At 36.2% G+C, this 23388-nt stretch overlaps 1 protein-coding gene across 3 annotated transcripts in view; it reads right to left on the reverse strand.

The window, feature by feature from the left end:
- LOC131699637 (E3 ubiquitin-protein ligase RNF130-like) overlaps positions 1–22327 on the reverse strand; it is a 51953-nt gene extending 29626 nt beyond the window's left edge. Inside the window, exons 1-3 of one of the 3 annotated variants that reach the window (XM_058996821.1) lie at positions 22108–22327; positions 21159–21629; positions 3541–3735 (exon numbers count right to left, since the gene is read on the reverse strand). In XM_058996821.1, coding sequence (XP_058852804.1) covers positions 3541–3735; positions 21159–21435 — 472 coding nt within the window. In that variant the 5' untranslated portion in view covers positions 21436–21629; positions 22108–22327. The remainder of the gene's footprint in view (positions 1–3540; positions 3736–21158; positions 21630–22107) is intronic. The other 2 variants (XM_058996822.1, XM_058996820.1) reach the window with 2 other exon arrangements.
- Positions 22328–23388: the final 1061 nt, after the last annotated feature.

Below are 23388 nucleotides of genomic sequence, written 5' to 3' on the forward strand. Positions count from 1 at the left end.
GCTTCCAGATAAGAACATTATAACAAGGGAACACCATACTAACACTCTTAAGAATTCACATTATATATTCCTCTACTGCTCAACGGCAAAAACATCCAAACACTTTAATCACTACAGGTAAAAAAAAAAAAAAAACCACAAACTCCATTTGGCTATTTCTTGTACTTTATACAACTGAGTTTAACCGTGGAAGATTAGCTGGTGTTACTAGGTTATAAACAAGCCAATGCATGACCTTTTGAAAACAGTGGAGTTCTCATTTTACACAATGATGTGTGTAACGTCAAAACACTTGGAAAAACATCTTTAACCCTTAAGCACTAATCAAACAGACATGTACACAGCTGTTCTGAATCAGTGGTTTAAGCGGCTCAGGGAAAAAGGCATGCACAGCTCAGCAAGAAAGCCTTCACTTTTGCAGGCGCAATCCAATTTTTAAATTAACTTGTCTATTAGGGAGATATGATGTTGCAGCTTAATCTGAAAAGCTACACATAAAACATGTGATTTCTTTCTGCAAGTTTATTTGTTGAGCTGATGAGGGTTAAAAATGAATGCCTCATTACGGTCATGTTCAAACAGTAATATTTTTTCTTTAAAACTGTCAAAATAATAAAAAATCATAATGAATTTTTGCATATTGTAGTCTATCAAATATATGAATGTCCAAGGTATAGCCTAAAATTAACACTCACATGCTTTTCAATGTCAATAATGCTGTGGGAGAGGTGTACTGCAAAAACAATACATACAGTAGTCATGTATAAATGATTGAGTAGCAATAAGGAACCATCTGTTCTGTACATTATCAGTAATTTGAGGATATTGAAAGCCGAAGGACACAGTAAAAGGTCCCACAATCCCTCTTTCTATCCTCACGTCTGGGATAATGTAAGCTACAGAGCGTTTATTACTGTCTACTACCACTACTCTCATGTCCTACTTCTCATTATGTTTTAGCAATATTGTATTGGCCTAGTTCCTAGCCCATGTTTCTCTTTTTTTGCTTTGTTTATTCAAAACTCCTATCAAGAAATATCAACAAAAAGATATGTGGATTTTCAAATTTAACAGAAGAATGAGCTGATCCTGCAAACTTCCTTCAGAACCACTGTTCTGTTAAACTCAGAAAACACTATATTTCATTCGGACCATGCAAACTTCCTTTCATAGCCTTGTTTATATAAAATCTCAACAGATCACGTCATCATTTTGGTTTTCTTTTTTTGGCAACAAACTCCAAGAGTCACGTCTGATTAAGTGATCCATGGAGCAAAGTGTGGTGCTGCACAGTGTGCAAACTGTAAAAACCCTACAGCCTTCTTTAAGAAGTACCAGTTGATCACCCCATTTTTACCGTTTTACTAAATCTTTGGCATTAATTTATACTTAGAACTATCTATAATCAACTCAAGCCTTGTACAACCTATCAACACACTGCACTCAATAGATAGCAAGACCAGGCCCTTTAAGATTAAAAACAGGGGATGTTTGATAAGATAGCATGTTATTAATGCAAAGCTGGGATACCTATAATAATAATAATAATAATAATAATAATAATAATAATAATAATATTATGAAGTATGGTACAATTATTAAACTACAATTCTGAACTGATGTACAGCAACTCTAATCTTTGTGTGTGTGTGTGTGTGTGTATATATATATATATATATATATATATATATATATATATATATATAGAGAGAGAGAGAGAGAGAGAGAGAGAGATATATATATATATATATATATATATATAAAGATGATAGTTGTCCCCCGCATCATACATTTTCTCACACAGATATTTCCTGTAGAGCTATAATCTGAAGGTTTGATGTTCGCTCATTTAGTGTATGCTTTCATATTTGCCTTTCATGTAATCAGCTCCATCGTGAGCATTGCTGTTTATACGTCTGACCATTTTGTACTTTGTAGATAAAATACAATTTAAACATGCAAATACCATACTAACACACTAGTATATATACACTATAGGTTTGTAGCATGCAGTGGATGCTGATTTGGAAATAGCTGAACAGAACAAGGATTTCAAAACCAGATAATGTGATATCAGTGATATGAACATCATAATATTGGTAAATGATAAGTATTAGTACATCTATTACTGTAAAACAATTATATTTTAAATCCCACCACCTCTACTCTTTAGGATTATGGCACATTCATATGCAGGGAAATATATTTATTTCATGAACCATGACAAACTATTACACATGCAGTTTTCACTTCTAAGCAATTGTAGGTTTAAACCATATTCCAGATCTGAAGAGCACTGAAAACCTTTACATAGTGTCCTTGAGCTGGTCTCATTTTCCTCCTGCAGAGGCTGATGCTGGTACGCAGATTACAGTGCATAAAAAGGTGCTCCTTTCCTGAGGCACATGGGTCTGGATAGCGAGTAACCAAATAAAGAAGTTATAGAATTGACAGGGACCAGGAAGAACAAAACAGAGATAGTAGATTCTATTTCTCTTAAACAATCACAAAAAGAATTACATTATTCCTACAAAATGGTCGCTCCTAAGAGTCTTCGAAGGATGAAACAGGCAACTTCAGAAACTTTTATGGTTCATTCCCTCCGACTCCCTGTAATTTGAGCACACATTTATAATGCAGAGAAGTGTGCTTCTCTTAGGAATGGAATCGTGGTACCCAGCTTGTCCTACAGTACCAAGATGAATGATTTATGTACAAAACCAGTACGGAAATACTGAAATGCCCTGTCAGCTTTTTCTTCATTATTAATGTGAAACGATCTCAAAAACAATGCCCTTGTAAGCCACTAGCTCTGTGTTTAACATCAAAGCAGCTCTATGAAACAAGAAGATTCAAGGGTCATTACTGTGAAAAAAACGTATTTTGTAAACGTTGTAATTTAATTAAATGTGTACAGCCATATCTTTGCGATTTCTGACCCTATTTTTTTCTTAATATTATCATTTTGGTTTCCCTATGCTGAGTTTTCAGCTTTGTCAATAGGACACAATATGCTAGTTTCTCAAAGTGTTTGACTCCAAATTGTAATTAGTCTAAAAGAAAACTCAATTTACAATTCTGAAATAATTCACACTCCCCTTGATTAAATCTCTGAGCTGTTTATTTCTGATTTAGTAACTTTATTTGTTGCTTTTAACTACATGAAAAAAATCGAGGTAATGACATTCTATAATAAATTGAACCCAGAACCCAATGACAATGTCAGCTGGTAAATCTGTATTAGAGATTGGACATCACTCAATACCCCATGCAATATTTTTTTTAAATCTCTAGTGAGCAACTTTTTTTTGCTGCTGAGAAGAGAGCGAGAGAAGACAGCAGCTATGTGGAATTCCTTTCAGTTTGACGGCTCACGTCAACTGGACGTGTATTATGGGAAATATCAATTGGATGAGCCCATTGAAAAAACTGCTCAGCAGTTATTAATGTAAACTTACATATGGGTGGCGCCACTGTATCCAGTGGGGAGATATAAAGGCAAAGGCCTGACAAGGTACACCTCTGTCCTTCAGGTCCTACCTGTGTGCGCCATGGTGATGGTCTCTTCCTTGGACATGTTGTTGTAGATGACGACAGCAGAGGCGTTGAACGCGGCCGCTCTCAGGATCTTCTCCTTGAAGGTGCAGTTTCCTCTATGCAGCAGTGCAACCCAGTGCTTGGTATTGGGAGGGACAAGAAAGCGAGTCTGACGGTCACAACCCAGACGGTCTGCAACTTCAAAAAAAACAAAACATGATAAATAACTAAAGGGTCACCTCAAGAGAGGAAGACAGCATGACCTGTGGTGCAGTAATTGATTCATACATATCCATTATATGTCATTTAGACTCCGAGATGTATTTAAAATAACCGTCTGTATTTATGATGGATGAACACTAGCAGAGAATCTATTTCAAACTGCATTTCCTAATCTTCCATGCTGTCTGCCGGGGATGCTATTTATATCATTAAAGTGTACATTTGGTAAAAACTGTATTTTGATGGATTTTTGGGATGTTCTTGTATGTGTCAGTGCGTATGTGTAAACATATTCTTTTGTTTTCCCCCAGTTTTTTTCTGATCACTTTCACTGCATAAAGGCAGACCACATTGTTCCTTCCTGATGACTTGCTACCTGCACTGGCAACATAATTATTTGGCATACAAGAGCTTCTCAATACCACACTCTATGTCAGAGCTCCCAAACTGTTTTTATTATTATTTGTAATACTTTCCAAGTCCTAAATTTGAAAACGAAAGCATGTATGATAAAGCTTTTCTAGCTGCTTCCACTTTTTTTTTAGTATTCCAGACACGTTTTCATTTCACAGTAGCAGTGTTTAGACACACTTCTCTAAACATTAGCAGAGTTTCAGCAGTGATCACTTTATAAATGTTTTGGTACATTTTGTACTGTTCACACAGGTAAAATGATTGTCACATAATACGATATACATTAATACGATATAATGTACTGTACAATCAGTACCTTTTTTTTTATTGCAGATCTCAATCAGATCCAGTGCTGTTCAACCCTCACACATTTAATCTTTCAGTTTCCTGAAATCCCTCTCATTACAGTTCTTGCTTTGGATTGTATATGAGATTAACATTTTGAGGTCAATCCTTTACTGATAAAATCAGACCTTGGAAGTGTATGTTATAAAGACGACAGACAGAGGAAAGACTCAATATCAAGACAAGTAAAAACAGATGCCCTGTCGACTCTTTCAGCTCTTCATTCATCAGTAGTACAGTAACACATTACTGCTACTTGCACGCTGGGAACTGCTTTTACTGTAGCACACCCTATAATATATAAATATTTTTTTAAAACAATTTCCCAGGAATGTATTGCCATTGTTTACACCCAGTAAGAAAACTACTAAAATCAAGATCACACTTTGTTTTGATGTGCTTATTATAGGTCATCAGCCACTTTTATCATCAACCTCTTGAGTCTAAAGCAGATTGTCCCTGAACATCATGATGGCATGCATAAGGCTCTATTGGCATCACATGAAATGTTGCACAATGACATTCAGTTTAGCTTGCCAAGTTACATGAAGCTTTTAAAATGTCATTCATTACTGAACATTCTAGTGCTGCAGCTAGTATAGCACGACAGACCATAATTCAGCATAACCAGCCAATCAGATGTCAGTTAGACAAAATGTTTATGTAAAAGAAAAAGATAGAGAATGAACAGTATCGACTCATCTTCAAACAGTAATCAACAGAAGGTACCAGCCCAGTTGTTAAAACATGACTTGTTTTGTATAGTCAACAGACCTTTTCCCATTTGCTCATATTGTCTTATGTAATTAATGTTGCCATTTTTCAGTAGGATTCCCCTATTTCATGTAGCTTTTTGGACCCAGCACAGTATTTGCTGTGACTGTTTATTTACACAGGAACCCCGCTGAGCACAAGGTATTATGGGTGACTACGTAATCCCAAATGATGGACAAGAAGGAGTTCTCATGGAAGTGGGAAGCAATGAGGGTGCTAAGCAATAAGGATAGACTTTCACAGTATTTCTTACTGCGGTCATGCCTTTCCTCTGTAGCTGGCACAGAGGGCCCAATTCGCTAAATATCTTTATGCTGGCTCATCACTCTTCATGATCTTTGGCCACAAGCTTAGGCTCTAGCCAGGGATTTAAACACGTGATGAGAATGCAGTGACTTCCAGAATCACAGAGGCAGAGCAGAAGATCGCTTTACAGTATACTGTACAAAATCCCTCACAGTCTCTCATCTAACAATACGTTTTTACTGTGTCAAAACAATGCCTCAAAACACATAATCTGGAATATAGAAACAAAACCAACAAAACTATGCAATTATTACTGTTATCATGACAGGGTCATTCCATTCCAAATCAGCAAATCCAGTCATAGTCCATAATGCTATAATCCCCCAAATCACTATTTCCTAGCTGCATAATTGTCAGGGATAGTTTTATAACGAACCCTTGCTAATTTCAGCTATACCCTCATATAGCTTTTAAATGGGAATGACTTGTGAATGGTCTTAAAGTGTTACAGAACACCCTGCTGTGTAAAAAAAATAAAAAAATAAAAAAAACCAACAACAAAAACAAACATCTTAAAATCTATTTGATCTTTGTATTGTCCGTATTTCAGCAAAACATTTTAAAAATAGTCCCAATTGTTCTGATATTCTTTAATCTCACACCTTCGGTCATAGGAATACATTTCCCAACTTGGAAGCATTTATCACAAGAAGCAGAATTTATCCTATAATCATTGCAGTGTTCTGTATCTAGATAATGAGGCTGCATTACAGTATGAAACTTCCATAAAATACCCTTTAAGAATATATGCATTCATTTACTAAATTACTCACAATATTCAGTATTTCCAATATCCAATATAAAAGCAAGCAACATAGCTTATATATTATATATATATATATATATATATATATATATATATATATATATATATATATATATATATATATATATATATACACACACACACATTTCCTCAGTAACAGAACATGTAGGCTGATGATAGTCATAGTCCACTGCCTCTACTGCACAGCGAACAGAACGGATGTAAGGGACGGTAAGCCACCCCCTGGAGCAGCGGTCAAGGACAGCTGGAGGTAAGAGAAACAGAAGAAGGCTGCAGGAAGATGATGCTCCCTGTGCTGCAAGTGAGAGGAGGGGGATAGGAGAAGACAAGATGCTGAACAGTATTAATGGACTGCATACATGCTTCAGGCAGAGCCCAACAAATGAAATCCTAAAAAAAATGTTTTATGGTTCATTTTCAACATCTTTGCAAATAATTGGCTTCCGTAAATCTATAGGCTCGGTTCAACATATTTTTTTTTATAAAATGTACTTTTTTTCATAATCTAATTACACACAGACTTGCAATAAAAATTTTTTTTAAAAAAATCACATTTTACAGAAATACAAAACATTGACAATATGAATGTAAAGCTGACACAGTTATAACTCCAGGAGTGAAATGAACTAAAGCCAACAATCATGATTTTAAAGTGTCACACGAAGCCTTCACCATGTTAAAAGACGCTGACACTATCCAAAACAAGACATCTTACTCACAGATAGACAGACACATTACAAAGCTGATTTTCTTCTGAGAGTAATGATTCTAAAGTGATTATATAACAAGTGGAAGGCACAAGTCAGGATTGTATTACAGACCCCCCCCCCCCTGGCGTTTCAGTGCATCCACTCCAGACCTGTGGGTAACAAGACTTCTATCACTGCCCCTCACAATCTGCTGGATTTAACCCCCCACCTCTGACATTTACAGTGAGCAATGTCTCCACATCTTTGTACTGCAAGGGACTGTCAGCTTACTGATAAAAACACCAAGTAAAACAGAGGACCACGGGTTTACAGGGGGGAAAGAAAAAAAGAGATGGGTTACACCTCTTAAGAACATTGATGCGGTTTTAATTATGAAATAACTTTATATATATCAAGTGCAAGAAGGAAAGAAGTATTGTCAGTATCATGAAAAAATAGACCACCAAGGCCTACATCCACATCTATGTGCATGTATAATACAAGTACATACCGTGGAGTGGTTCCTCCACATATCCCCGGATTTTGATATTCTCAGTAAATTGTGCTTAAGAATGTCCTCAACCAAGTTTCCTCATAATTCAATATTTCTCTGTATGTCAAACATATATACATACCTAATATGCGTAAGTGCACCTCTATTATAACCCTGTCATAAGGGAAGGATTGTAAAATATGTTTAGAAGCTTTTGAATGACAAAAACATGGCATGCATTGTTAGTATGACTAATGAAATGCTATCCTAGGGTTAGTTGCAGGAGGCAGTTGTCTTATTGTTCTGGGTAGCTCCTACTAAAGTAGTTTTACAGTATCCTATTAATTATTTAATTTCTCTTGAAAAGTGTCTTTAAAAGAATTCAGTATAATAAATGTCTTCTTATACAACGACAGAAGCTATAGATAACACACTAAATAAAGCACTGAAAAGGGAAGACATATGGAAGAAATGTGCCTATAAAAATAAAGAAAGCTACTCCACCACTTCCTTGCATCTCCTTTAAAAACAAAATGCACAGCTTGCAATTAAGTGTCACAGTCACCCCTGTGCTGCTCAATGTGACTCACTGGCTTTCATATCCTAAATATAACAATGTCCTGTATTCCTTCAAGCCAATTTAAAAATGATACTTCTACCTGGAGGTCATATATCCTCAAAGGCAAAAAAATAAATAATAAAATCTCTGGAAATCAGCCCATTTGTGACTCCCGAGTAAAACCCAAAAAATAAAACCCAAAAGAAATACTTAAAGACTGCGCCGGAAAACAAAATACTAACACAAACACATACAAAAACCTTGTATTACAAACTGGGATCTCTGTTGAAAAAAAACAATCAAAACACTACTATAATCAAAAGTAAGTTTAGTCTCGATTACAGACCACCTTCTTAAACTGCATATTATTATTATTTATTTCTTAGCAGACGCCCTTATCCAGGGCGACTTACAATTGTTAGAAGATATCACAGGGTTTTTACTGGAGCAATCTAGGTAAAGTACCTTGCTCAAGGGTACAACAGCAGTGACCCCCACTGGGGATTGAACCCACGACCCTCCGGTCAAGAGTCCAGAGCCCTAACCACTACTCCACACTGCTGCATAGTAAGAACATCATTTTTTTTTTAAATCACATTAACAGTTTTATTTTCCTTTCACAAAAAAATGGTGCTAATTGCACTTTAGACTTTGATGGAGCTGAACACTAGTGTTTTGTGAGGCTGGAAAGGACTGTAAAGCAGTATTCCTTATCAACATTACAGATACAGAGCCACAGGCTGTTTTGTCAGAGGTTCACTGGCACTGTACTGCTGTGACTACAGGGAGATCAGTAGTAGACAGAACCAGTCATTACATATATGGAGGGTCTCTTAACCTACAGATAAATGTACAAGATTATCTGTAAAGAAGTGCAATTGATATATTTGTATAAAAATGGGGAGTTTATATGATTATACTCAATGCTATCCCAATGCTCTGTAGGATGCTACGCAGTTATCATGTTCACCATGTACAACAGTGCTGCAGACAGATGGACATTTTCAGTGCTTATGGGTTCATGTTTTGAATGACATAGCTTAAAAGGGAGCTCAATAGGAGTCATAATCGATAGAATCAGGATCACTTTTTCACAGTGGTAATAAATGGCTTGATAATTGACCATGGCGACAGTTAATGAAAGTCAATAATCTACAGGCAATGGAGAAGACATTAATGCTTTTAAATATAAAAAGTTAGATTTTGGACTGGATCGCCTAAGCTTCTTGAAATGTAGGTTGCTTTTTAAAGCATTCTAAAGATTCTAAATTCCCTTTATCTTTCAGAGATGTAAGGCTTTCAATAGTTACTGTTGTGGTTTATTTTTAAAATTTTTTAGATGTTTTATAAATGGGACTTGACTAGTCATACACTGTTAACAGAGCTGTTTGCAATACATTAAATAGACATGCAGTGTGAAAAATATTAGTCACCGCAGGCAAGTACAAACAGTGCTGTATGGTCGTGGTAGGAGAGTTCCAGAGGCCTGGACTACAGCCACCTCCAGCACTATCACCAGCTATCCATCACTTTCTGCTTTCTGAGGACTAGGATCAATACCAGTATCTGGGAAATCGGGATCATCATGTGAAATCTGTACTGGGGGTGTGGATTCAATTCAATGACAATTACCTCCAGAAAAGATGTGTTCACTGTAAGAATGTGTTCTACTAAACTTCCTGCATAAATTACCTTCTGTATGTACAGTCTTCTAACATGTTAACATGTTTTGTGCTGCGAAACAATTTGCAAAAAAAAAAGTGATGTTTATTGAAATACTGTATTTGTTTTTTACTTAATTATCAATAATGAACCACATACACCATTATTAGTAGTAGTATGAGCAGTACAGTAATAGTACTTGTTAGTAGCAGTACTTAATACTCATTTTCCTAATACTATTTTACTTTTTTGGTATTTTAAAGTGTCACACGAAGCCTTCACCATGTTAAAAGACGCTGACACTATCCAAAACAAGACATCTTACTCACAGATAGACAGACACATTACAAAGCTGATTTTCTTCTGAGAGTAATGATTCTAAAGTGATTATATAACAAGTGGAAGGCACAAGTCAGGATTGTATTACAGACCCCCCCCCCCCCTGGCGTTTCAGTGCATCCACTCCAGACCTGTGGGTAACAAGACTTCTATCACTGCCCCTCACAATCTGCTGGATTTAACCCCCCACCTCTGACATTTACAGTGAGCAATGTCTCCACATCTTTGTACTGCAAGGGACTGTCAGCTTACTGATAAAAACACCAAGTAAAACAGAGGACCACGGGTTTACAGGGGGGAAAGAAAAAAAGAGATGGGTTACACCTCTTAAGAACATTGATGCGGTTTTAATTATGAAATAACTTTATATATATCAAGTGCAAGAAGGAAAGAAGTATTGTCAGTATCATGAAAAAATAGACCACCAAGGCCTACATCCACATCTATGTGCATGTATAATACAAGTACATACCGTGGAGTGGTTCCTCCACATATCCCCGGATTTTGATATTCTCAGTAAATTGTGCTTAAGAATGTCCTCAACCAAGTTTCCTCATAATTCAATATTTCTCTGTATGTCAAACATATATACATACCTAATATGCGTAAGTGCACCTCTATTATAACCCTGTCATAAGGGAAGGATTGTAAAATATGTTTAGAAGCTTTTGAATGACAAAAACATGGCATGCATTGTTAGTATGACTAATGAAATGCTATCCTAGGGTTAGTTGCAGGAGGCAGTTGTCGTATTGTTCTGGGTAGCTCCTACTAAAGTAGTTTTACAGTATCCTATTAATTATTTAATTTCTCTTGAAAAGTGTCTTTAAAAGTATTCAGTATAATAAATGTCTTCTTATACAACGACAGAAGCTATAGATAACACACTAAATAAAGCACTGAAAAGGGAAGACATATGGAAGAAATGTGCCTATAAAAATAAAGAAAGCTACTCCACCACTTCCTGCATCTCCTTTAAAAACAAAATGCACAGCTTGCAATTAAGTGTCACAGTCACCCCTGTGCTGCTCAATGTGACTCACTGGCTTTCATATCCTAAATATAACAATGTCCTGTATTCCTTCAAGCCAATTTAAAAATGATACTTCTACCTGGAGGTCATATATCCTCAAAGGCAAAAAAATAAATAATAAAATCTCTGGAAATCAGCCCATTTGTGACTCCCGAGTAAAACCCAAAAAATAAAACCCAAAAGAAATACTTAAAGACTGCGCCGGAAAACAAAATACTAACACAAACACATACAAAAACCTTGTATTACAAACTGGGATCTCTGTTGAAAAAAAACAATCAAAACACTACTATAATCAAAAGTAAGTTTAGTCTCGATTACAGACCACCTTCTTAAACTGCATATTATTATTATTTATTTCTTAGCAGACGCCCTTATCCAGGGCGACTTACAATTGTTAGAAGATATCACAGGGTTTTTACTGGAGCAATCTAGGTAAAGTACCTTGCTCAAGGGTACAACAGCAGTGACCCCCACTGGGGATTGAACCCACGACCCTCCGGTCAAGAGTCCAGAGCCCTAACCACTACTCCACACTGCTGCATAGTAAGAACATCATTTTTTTTTTAAATCACATTAACAGTTTTATTTTCCTTTCACAAAAAAATGGTGCTAATTGCACTTTAGACTTTGATGGAGCTGAACACTAGTGTTTTGTGAGGCTGGAAAGGACTGTAAAGCAGTATTCCTTATCAACATTACAGATACAGAGCCACAGGCTGTTTTGTCAGAGGTTCACTGGCACTGTACTGCTGTGACTACAGGGAGATCAGTAGTAGACAGAACCAGTCATTACATATATGGAGGGTCTCTTAACCTACAGATAAATGTACAAGATTATCTGTAAAGAAGTGCAATTGATATATTTGTATAAAAATGGGGAGTTTATATGATTATACTCAATGCTATCCCAATGCTCTGTAGGATGCTACGCAGTTATCATGTTCACCATGTACAACAGTGCTGCAGACAGATGGACATTTTCAGTGCTTATGGGTTCATGTTTTGAATGACATAGCTTAAAAGGGAGCTCAATAGGAGTCATAATCGATAGAATCAGGATCACTTTTTCACAGTGGTAATAAATGGCTTGATAATTGACCATGGCGACAGTTAATGAAAGTCAATAATCTACAGGCAATGGAGAAGACATTAATGCTTTTAAATATAAAAAGTTAGATTTTGGACTGGATCGCCTAAGCTTCTTGAAATGTAGGTTGCTTTTTAAAGCATTCTAAAGATTCTAAATTCCCTTTATCTTTCAGAGATGTAAGGCTTTCAATAGTTACTGTTGTGGTTTATTTTTAAAATTTTTTAGATGTTTTATAAATGGGACTTGACTAGTCATACACTGTTAACAGAGCTGTTTGCAATACATTAAATAGACATGCAGTGTGAAAAATATTAGTCACCGCAGGCAAGTACAAACAGTGCTGTATGGTCGTGGTAGGAGAGTTCCAGAGGCCTGGACTACAGCCACCTCCAGCACTATCACCAGCTATCCATCACTTTCTGCTTTCTGAGGACTAGGATCAATACCAGTATCTGGGAAATCGGGATCATCATGTGAAATCTGTACTGGGGGTGTGGATTCAATTCAATGACAATTACCTCCAGAAAAGATGTGTTCACTGTAAGAATGTGTTCTACTAAACTTCCTGCATAAATTACCTTCTGTATGTACAGTCTTCTAACATGTTAACATGTTTTGTGCTGCGAAACAATTTGCAAAAAAAAAAGTGATGTTTATTGAAATACTGTATTTGTTTTTTACTTAATTATCAATAATGAACCACATACACCATTATTAGTAGTAGTATGAGCAGTACAGTAATAGTACTTGTTAGTAGCAGTACTTAATACTCATTTTCCTAATACTATTTTACTTTTTTGGTATTTTAAGCATGTTTCTTTTTTTAATTAATAAGCATTATTAGTATTTGTTTTTTGTTACATACAATAAAATACAGTACAGTATATGTGAGAAAGTTATAAAGTACAGTATTAGCCAAGATCCGTTTTGACAGCATTAGGAACAGTCCAATACAGTCAGTATTCATTTGTTTTGTCTGATGCTACTTCTCATTCTTCATGCAATATGAATTTTATTCGCACACTAGTAAACCTGTCCAAGGGTTCCCCATTGTGTTGGTTTGATATAGGTGACCACTCCACACTACATCATACACCACACAACACTTGCATTAACACTTCCCAGAGGTGGAGGAAGAGTTTGAAACTGCTGCAGTGTGAAAGGATAAACACAGGCAGGGAAAATTAAACGACACGAAGGAAAGAACAGCAAGTCAGCACCAGATCTTTAACCTTGTATGCAACCCAATAACAGGGATTCTTTTTCCTTCTCGGCGCATTCGGTTCTCTAGTGCCTGAGGCTAAACCCATCTGAAGATTTTTTTTATCAAACTGTCAATAATCTAGTCTATGGACTACTTGTGTTACTAAAATGCTTAAGTGCACATAAAGTCGGACTAATGTTGGGACATTGCCTTAGTGAAAAGTGTTAACCATACACTAAAAACTAAAACTCCTAAACCTGGTGTCTCATGTTTAACATACATCATTTAAATCCATACTGTAGCTTTACATAACATGACAATCCTTATACACTGTCAGAACTTAGAGGCTGAGCTTCATACAGACCAAAGGTACTGGGCTAGGATGTTAAAAGGGGTCTGAATGGTTAAAGTTCCATTTAAAAAAGATTAAACTCCATAGGAGGCTAAAAAGACAGCTACTGCATAATGTGAAATAATAATTATGTTAGTAAAATACACCCACCACGACTGTAAAATCATAATTACAGCTATTAGTCCATGATAAAACTGCAGGACCACCACATTCACTATGTGCACATGTCAAAATTTAAGTGTGAAAAACACAGAAACGGTTCCTCCGTATTTCCCAGATTCTGATCAACATCTTCTCATGAATAAACCAAGTTATACCTCAATAAGCTGTTCTCAAGTGTGGCATATACAGTACACAGTACGTAATGCAGGCAGACATATCCCAATATTCTGTGTGCCAAAGAATGCCCAAACCAAGTTCCATTTCACTTGGATAATTGGTTCTATTTATTTGTACAACTCAAAAGTATTACATAAGCACGGACACCTCCACAATACACGATGCCTGCTGCTGGTCACTGAGACATGAGCAGAGACTGGACCAGCCTACACATAGCTTTGAATGTCTTAGCTTTCCAAAAATGAGGAACTTATTTGAATTGCTAAACAAAAAATCAAAAAACAAAAAAACACAACATCTCACAAAAACTTGCCAGGAGATTAAACAGACAATTTCCTCTTTTTAATAGCCACACTTTCACAGAAGAGCTCTGCTGTAATCCATTCTTCAACATGAAAACATGCATACTTTGACACTGTACATTATAGTTTTTATATGTATTGATATTTTCAATTGTAGCAATACTGTTTTGCTTGTTTAAAAAACTATGCTTTATGTGCAGACATTTTTTTAGGATTAAAAATGAATGCATTTTGTAGGTCGGAGTGAAGTGTGAGACATTATAGGCATAGGACAGATTTAATCTGGGTTATTCCAACACAAGTAAACCAAGTGGGGTTGCTCAACCACCTTATGTCAATGACTTGCATCTATTAATTATTGTTGGAAAGTCCACTAGCAATGACACTAGCAATATTTGTGTAGATCATGTAGAAAAATGTATTCAAAAGGTCATCAAAATGGGAAAGTCTGCGGTCATGTTTGCATCATGTGGAGCACAGGTCTTCTTCAGCATGCACACCTTTCATGGAACCTTTTTCTACATCACAAGTGGTGTGGGCATTACCAACCGCAACTGGAAGAAAGTAAACATCTCCCTAGAATTTGGTCCACTTCAGCTGGAATGAGCCAAATATAAATTATCGCAAACCAACACATACTGTATTAAACAAATAAGAAAAAGGGTTTCAGGTAGCACAAGAGCAAAGCTTTTGTTTGCATAACAGGGTCAGGAGGTATATTTCAACCTTGACAGGCAATGGAAGCCAAGCGCTACAGTGTGGCAATAGGAGGCGATACAATTGTTTAACATCTTGATGGTCAATTAAGTTCAGTGGAATCAACTGAAGCGTTCATGACTGCAGAACCTGCTGTGCAAGCTTAAGGGGTCAGTTTTGTTTTGTGAAAGAAAGCTTATCAGTGAAATGAATTCCTCACTGTATATTAACAGACATCCGTAACATAAAGTAGAACACTATTACCAATTTCAACTGTAAGCAGATGTAAAAATGTAAGTTTGACATATAGACATATTGTTGTCTTGTAATCTTGTGTAAAGTATGTACAGACCAGGTTTGTTACCATTGTAAAAGTGTTTTATTTATTTTTTAACTGCCTGTTTGGTCACATGTAACATAAAAAAGGTTTATATTTATACGCCATACCTAGGGGATGAGTAATGATTAGTTGTAATGATTGTGAGAGTAAAACGATTAGAAATGGAACCAGCATAAAAGATTATTTGGCTGTCACTGTAGTTGCTGTTCCGTCTTGATGGCAGCGCGTTGTCCTTCTTCATTTTTAGAAAGGGAAACAGTGATGCAATTTGATTCTAGTTTTCTAATGCGACAGTGTAGATGCTGTGAAACTCAGGAAAGAACAAAAACGCAGCACTCCGATTGGCTGAAACACTTTACAGCCGGGGTCTCCAATCCTGATCCTGGAGGGCCGGGGTCCCTGTAATTAAGTAATTTAGGGTACAGTTGGAACAAAAACCAGGAAGGACACCAGCCCTCCAGGACCAGGACTGGAGACCCCTGCTTTACAGCATGGTGATGCAGAGTCGTTATCGGCATGAGAAAGGATGTTGGTGTGGTTCAGTTGTGCGTACCATGTGAAAGATTTCTGGGGGTGTTCCTGTTCAAAACTATATAGATATAATAAGTGTTGCATACAGAAAGACAAACTGTCAAACAACCTCTACATAACCTGTTAGAATTTGACTGACTCAATAACTTGTTCTAAATAATATTCCTATCGAAGCCTGTTAGTCTTCTTGTCTTGAAACCTGACAAGACTCATCTTGTGTCATGCAATCATTGTGAGCGAGTAAGAGGTAAGGGAGTGCCAGACATAAATTAATAAGCAAATCTCTGCATGAAAATGGCTCTATTAATCACAACAGCATTCACTTTAAGATGGCACAGTGCAGTGGCCTTCTGTACAAATAAGTATCAATCAAGGAAGCAAAACAGGGGTCTATTTAAAAAAAAAAAAAAAAAGAGTCTACAGACCCCGTGTTTTTGAAAACTCTGAATAGCTGTTATTTGCTGCCTAGTATAATGTAACAGCATCAACCACCACCAGAAGCTACTGCTGAAGGTGGGCTCCAAAAAACGGCATTACTGCAGAATGATTTATAGGCTGTCAAAACTCATGTTAATGGATTCCTCCTTGGCACTGTGAAAACCCATTGCTGCAATAAGCATGTGGAGGTAAATGGCAACTGTGTTACTGGGATTGAAACAAAGACTCTTATTACACAGGCATCTCTGTTTATCTCCTATACAAAAGATTAGGTTTCACCACAACTGGATAAGCAATTCTCTAGAAAACCAGTGCATCCTGACACACATGGTTATTTTTACTATTGTTTTATTACACATTTATTTATTTTTTTAAGATTGCCCATTATTTTACCCCCGATTTTCTCCCCATTTTAGAATGTACAATTCTGTTCTGTCGCAGCAAATCCCCACATAGCTCTGCAGAACTGAAGGTTCATTGAGCGTCCTCCTATCAATGACCAAGCCGATTTCTTGTTTTACATCCAGGAACTCAAGAGCAGATGTCAGACAGCTGCTGGTCCCTGGAGGGCAAAGTCCACTCCTGCAAGTGTCCACCTGAGCTCACCAGGTGCCTGGCTAGTGGGGTCTGCTGTAGCACAATATGGAGAAACAGTCCCTGCCACTTTCACCTCCCTTACCTGCGGGAGCACCACAGCCAATGTGACGCTCCCTCCGCGATCCCCAGCGAAGATTGGCAACTTTGCACAGCCAGACATACAGGGTCCTCTTAATTGCAAAATTCATATGAAACCAAAAGTTTACCTGATTATACCCGAATGGAATCTGAAAGGTCTACAGAAGGCTTGGAGTACTATTTGAAGTGTTCACTATGTAGAGCATGAGAGATGGATAGATAAACCTACAGACCCTAAAAATACTGTTTAACTGATACTTGTGAATGGACCACTACATGTCTGTTGTTTGAGTATGACCTCCCAGCAGGGGATAACAAGTGGTGACTGACACAAAAGGCTAGATTTTCAAAGCTATTTATTAAACCATTTGCACATTTTTAGATGGAAGTATACAGCTAATTTCTGTTGATTTTCCCCATGTCTCTCACTACAAGCTTTTAGAGTGTCCCATTACAAGCACCCATCATGCATTTTGTCTTGCTCAACCTGGGCTAAAGCATGTTGACCCACATCCTGAAGTGGGTCGCTGTTGACCCAGGTACATGTTTCACACTACGCAGGATTGTGACCCGGGTAGCAAATAGGTCTTGGTAAAACAGGGTGATTTCATAGATTCTGGGAGTCACTATCTGGGTGTTTTTTTACCCTAGCTTTTCTACTAGGTATATAGAAAGAACAATCAGGACAAAACATTACATAAATGGGTTAAGCCTCAACTTTAAACACAGATGCTTTCAAACTGCAACCCACCCACACCTCCCCACCCCCATTACTGCTTAAATCAATCATAATTGGATTCAATTCCTTTTAAATAAAATGCAATGCGTTTGTCCATCATGCATCTGGGTTTGTTTCCAAAGTAAATGTGCACAGCACTGCACACTCCCTCTGAAACAATACTTTGCAGGCATTTATCTTACTCTATTTTAAAAGTTGAAGTGCCCCTTTTGGTTTAAAAAAAAATGCTTACAAATGCTTAAGAAGTAACCTTTTAAGAAGGCGGTTAAAGACATCAGCTGTGGTTGTTTCCTATAAAACTTAATCCATAAAAGTAAAACGCTATTTAAAAAAAAAATGATTCAATTTTGCTTCCAGTGCTATAACAGAGTTTGGAAATAGAGGTTTATAACCTCCCGCTGGTGCAGATAGTAGCAGGATCACACTTATATAACTCACAGAGTGTTGTAACAACACAGTGGTTGCTTACAGCATAACTGACTGCAGATATGTAGCTGCAACCTAGAGTGCTCGTGCTTAACCTCCCACACTTGGCAGCCTGTCAGGAAAGACATCTGCTTCAATTTTACAGAACATGTGAAGGATGTTACAAATTTCGCAAAAAAAAAAAAAAAAAAAAAGATTCTTGCCCAGGACATGAGCTCAGACTGCACTCGAACACCTGTGGGTATTTTTCTGATAAAATATTTAACTACATTCAAATTCAGAATAACGTTTTTTTTTTAGGTTTGTTTTCAACTGGTTTATGTTTCCTGGTTTATAGGTACACACTTAAAGTAATTTTCCTCTCAAAACTTACATACAATTCACAATTTAAAGCAAACATATTGTTTTGTTGTTCAGTTGTCTTTCAAAGCTTGGTTTATGTAATAAAAAATCATAAAAGACATTCTCCATCCATACAGTACCAGTGTTTTCCTGTCTGTCACTAACTTGCAAACAAATATTATCTTGCTACTACTTGTAGAATATCCTCAAACTCTAGAATAGGCCAAAAGCCGAAAGAATGAGGTTCTGTTTTCTTGGGTTTACAAAAAAAAAAAAAAACATTTTACAGGAAACACCTACACAGCTGACATTTTCATAGGCAGTGAGGTTAAACAATTTTGAAGCTCTGTTGTTTAAACAACAGTATGGAACATTTTAAAATACTGCTGGGACACATTCAAATATTTTAACAAAAACATGCTTGAAATGTATTAGGTGTCAAAAATATAATTTATAAAAGACTGTATAAAAAGTGATATTATGGCAAGGAAACCAATACATAAATGACTGAAATTAATAACACATATTCTATTGTTTTTTTCCCCTTATTTATATTGGTAGATTGATAGGGTACTGAGTTTATTTTACTCCCAAGAGATTTTTTTTACTGTAAAATGGGACGAATATTTTAACAGTTAAACAAAAATCCCAGCTGTAGTTTAAAGTTTTATCCCCATGAGTTATTGGTTTGTAAAAACGGCCTGATGCCAGTTAACAAAAAAAAGAAAAATAAATAATTAAAAAAATAGGATTTCCTATTTCTTATTGTAGCTACACGGTACAATGTGATTTGTTTTTAAGACCCACATACTGTAGGTTAACTGACAATTTACTGTAGATTTGTATAATGATTTTGAAAAGGAAACCTACATTACATTAAAAAAATATGAATATTTAAACGTCACACATGTTCACTGCAAAATTCTATTGTACTGCAGTAGATTAAAGGACATCATCTGCTGATAATAGAGGTCACCACAATATAGTTCTGATTATATTAAAAAGGTAAGCACAACCATTATCTAGCAGTAATTACCATGCCAACAGTAGCCTGCAAATCTCTTTATTGTGTATGGCAGTAATTGCGTTTAGGGTATAAAGCAAAGATTACCACATTACTTGACAATCCTTTATGGCACTCAAATAAGGATGTCTGAATAATAAAGCGTGATCCACAATTTCTATTTAAATATATATATATATATATATATATATATATATATATATATATATATATATATATATATATATTTATATAAAATCCCAGCTGTAGTTTAAAGTTTTATCCCCATGAGTTATTGGTTTGTAAAAACGGCCTGATGCCAGTTAACAAAAAAAAGAAAAATAAATAATTAAAAAAATAGGATTTCCTATTTCTTATTGTAGCTACACGGTACAATGTGATTTGTTTCTGGCACTTTGAGCTAAAATATATATATATATATATATATATATATATATATATATATATATATATATATTACAATGGGTACGTATGCTAGAGATGTTCTGTTATGGAAGCAAATTCTTTAGGTTATGGTGCACATTGTGAAACGACACTGAAAATGTCTCTTCAAATATAAATAAACAGCACATTGCAGAATGCATTCCAGCGATTTTTATATGTCCTTAAAGGCCCACCTACAAGTGATATTTTGTTTAGGTAATTATACATGGCGCCTGGTCGCTAATACATGTTTGACTATCAATGAATCGGAATGCACTTATTCTGGCAGATGAAGTCATCACAGAGATTGCTACTTACTGCAGTTACCCTTTTCAGTCATGCCTAATGCAGCAGTAGATGTTTGAGGTTTTTCATTTCAATTACTAGTGAATAAAACACTCTATCACAATTACCATCTCCGAAGGGTCATTAAAATAAACTTACATTAACGGATACAATCTTTAGATCGTCTCCAAAGTAAAATAAATATGACAGTTAAAACGTAAATAAGAGTAACTGCAGACATACAGCATTAGAGACAACAGAGAATGCATCTAAAACTCCCATTGCATTGCAGTTTGAAACAGATTGTACAATTTTCAATATGACTGGACAAGTCTACTCACACAACAGAGATGGATATACAACTCCTGTTGGGTTAATCAGTCAAAAGTATTTGCCTTAGCATGTCTATTACAATTGTATAAAACGGCAGAATGGCCGGTAAGCAGTAAAATTCTTATTCCACCCTTAAATATATTTTAGGATTCCAATAGTTGTATAATATAAATCTAGTGTATCTGTGTGACAAATTACGTTTTGACTACCGACACAAAGAAATTGGAATGGAAAATGAAATACTGATCATGTGTACCCATAATGATATTGCGACATTTTAATGGATATATATATATATATATATATATATATATATATATATATATATATATATATATATATATATATATATATATTGGACCATGAGTTTACATTACATTCTAGTTATTCTTCAACACGGAAGAGAATGGAATACCACCACTAGAATCAGAATTCATTAAAAGAGAATACACTGACCTCCATTAATTGGTACTGGTGCTATTATCGTTCCTTTAGCTTCAGTCTTGGGGGAATCTTGGCCGTATTGCCCCTCAATTCTCCAGAAAAGCTTAGGCGTGTTCCCGTTGGAATCCAAGAGAGTAACGTTCAACAAAGCAGGAATGTGAACGGCAGGTCCGTCCTTGTTGGGAGAGTTGTCTGCCTGAGCAGGTATTACACACCTGGGCAGCACAGTCAACACCAGCACGGCGGAGACACAGTTATATATAATTGCAGCTGACCTCTTCTTCAGCATCTTTGAATAGTCTTGTATCCCCCCTTTGTCCCTGTCTTTATTCAGGCATCCAACGTGCTATTTACGTTGACCACAGACAAATAGCTGAAGCGATAGTTCTTATCCTATAAGAATTAGCTCCAGAGAGGGTCCTAGGATTTTAAAACACCTCGTTTCTTCTTTACATCATTTTCACCGTGCACCCTGTTCAGCGCCTGTAGTACGAAAAGCGTAATTAAACACAACCGATTTTAAACAACGCTATTAATAACAACTTAAAATGTATGACTACGCGTCTTCCATAATAATTAATTTAATAATTTGTTGGCAATTATTGATTCTCATATGGTATTGTTTTCCTAAGACATGCTGCAATTTAAAAAATAAAATACTCTAGGCATGATGTTTTAATTACTAAATGTACACTATTAAATACATGGAGATGTATAAGATATAAACCTATTTTCAAATTGGCAGTTTCAAACAAAATTGCACTTTTTCTGGAATACAAAAGAGTGTAACTATATGGATGACTTATTATTGTTATTTTAAAACAATCAGCAAATTATTATATATGTTCAATTGGCAGGTAAGGTAACGACACAAACTGCATATGAATACGGGTATACCTAGACTGAAACTCATTATTTTTTACACTGACTTCTGTTCCAATAGAATAAAAGATATACCCACCTTTTCTATTAAAATAGCACCGAATTACATTAACCCACAAAGTTAAGTCCAGGAACTCGTTGTTCTTTGAATACAGTTTTGTGTTTGCTAAATGGACTCAAATAGAATCTGTAAAAAAATCCAGACTTCTTTTTTCTCGACTAACACGGCACACCTCCCTGCGCAAGCGCGCACACGTGTACAAGTAGGGTAGGGAGACACAGCAGCGTGCGCGGCCACAAGTAATGTGTGCCACACAGCGCATGCGTGTGTAAGGGTGATGGTGGCATTTATACAAATGTGTTTGTTTGCATCAGCTGACAATGACGAGTCCACCCAGAAGCTACAACACACGCCTGCCATTGTTCACGGCTTGCAATGCGCACAGTCAATATAATGGTGTTCCAGCTGTGCTTTCCATACTGTTGTTTCTAGCAGCTGCAGCAGTGAGTGTGGACTGGCCATATATTGGTATAAAACACTGTACCATTGTACTTGGTATCAAATAGGTGCTAAGGTATTTGGGTCACTATGTAATATGTGTTAGGGCATCTTCAGGGTAGTACACTGGTATCATTTTAAAGGACACTGGCACCTGTAAAAGGAAAATAAGGAACACTTCCAAAAATAGTGAATTTCTAATAGTTTGTATTGTTGATCTTGTTTTTATTCTTTTTATATGCATGGCACTTTTTTTACGCAATACATATTTTGATCAATAAAGATAATTACTGCCCTTTAGCATGTATTTGTGTATCTTACGGTCAAATGCTGCTGTCTTTTTTGTTACTAAACTCATAGTGTCTCTAGTGTTCAAATGTTGTACTGTATCAAGAAATGGAAAAACATTTTTTTTTTTCTAACCTTAGGTCTAGCATTTTCTAGCCTTAGGCTTAGCATTCTGGGATACTAATAAGACTTGCAAAGCAGTTTGAACCATTTAATTACTTAGTCTAAAGTAAATAAGAAACGTCTTGAAGGAGATCTAACCAATCATTTAAAATCAATGTTCTTACATCCTGCCTCCACAGACAGCATCATCACTAAAAACGGGTTTGTTTCTTGTTTTTATTAAACTGTTTCTTTCTGGTAGTATATCTAAACACGTTCTGTTAAATCAGAAAGTATCAGCAACGTGTACTTCTAAAGCATTATTCCAGACGGGTAACCTTTTCGATATGTATTTATCTTTACATTGGTAAGGAGAGCCATCTGTTGGTAGTATCTGGTAGTACAGCCAACCATGCTGTAGTAGAGAAGTGAGGAAGCACCAGCTATGCAAATATTAACTCATTTACATGG

This window comes from Acipenser ruthenus, chromosome 23, assembly GCF_902713425.1.
Source record: "Acipenser ruthenus chromosome 23, fAciRut3.2 maternal haplotype, whole genome shotgun sequence".
NCBI lineage: Eukaryota > Metazoa > Chordata > Actinopteri > Acipenseriformes > Acipenseridae > Acipenser > Acipenser ruthenus.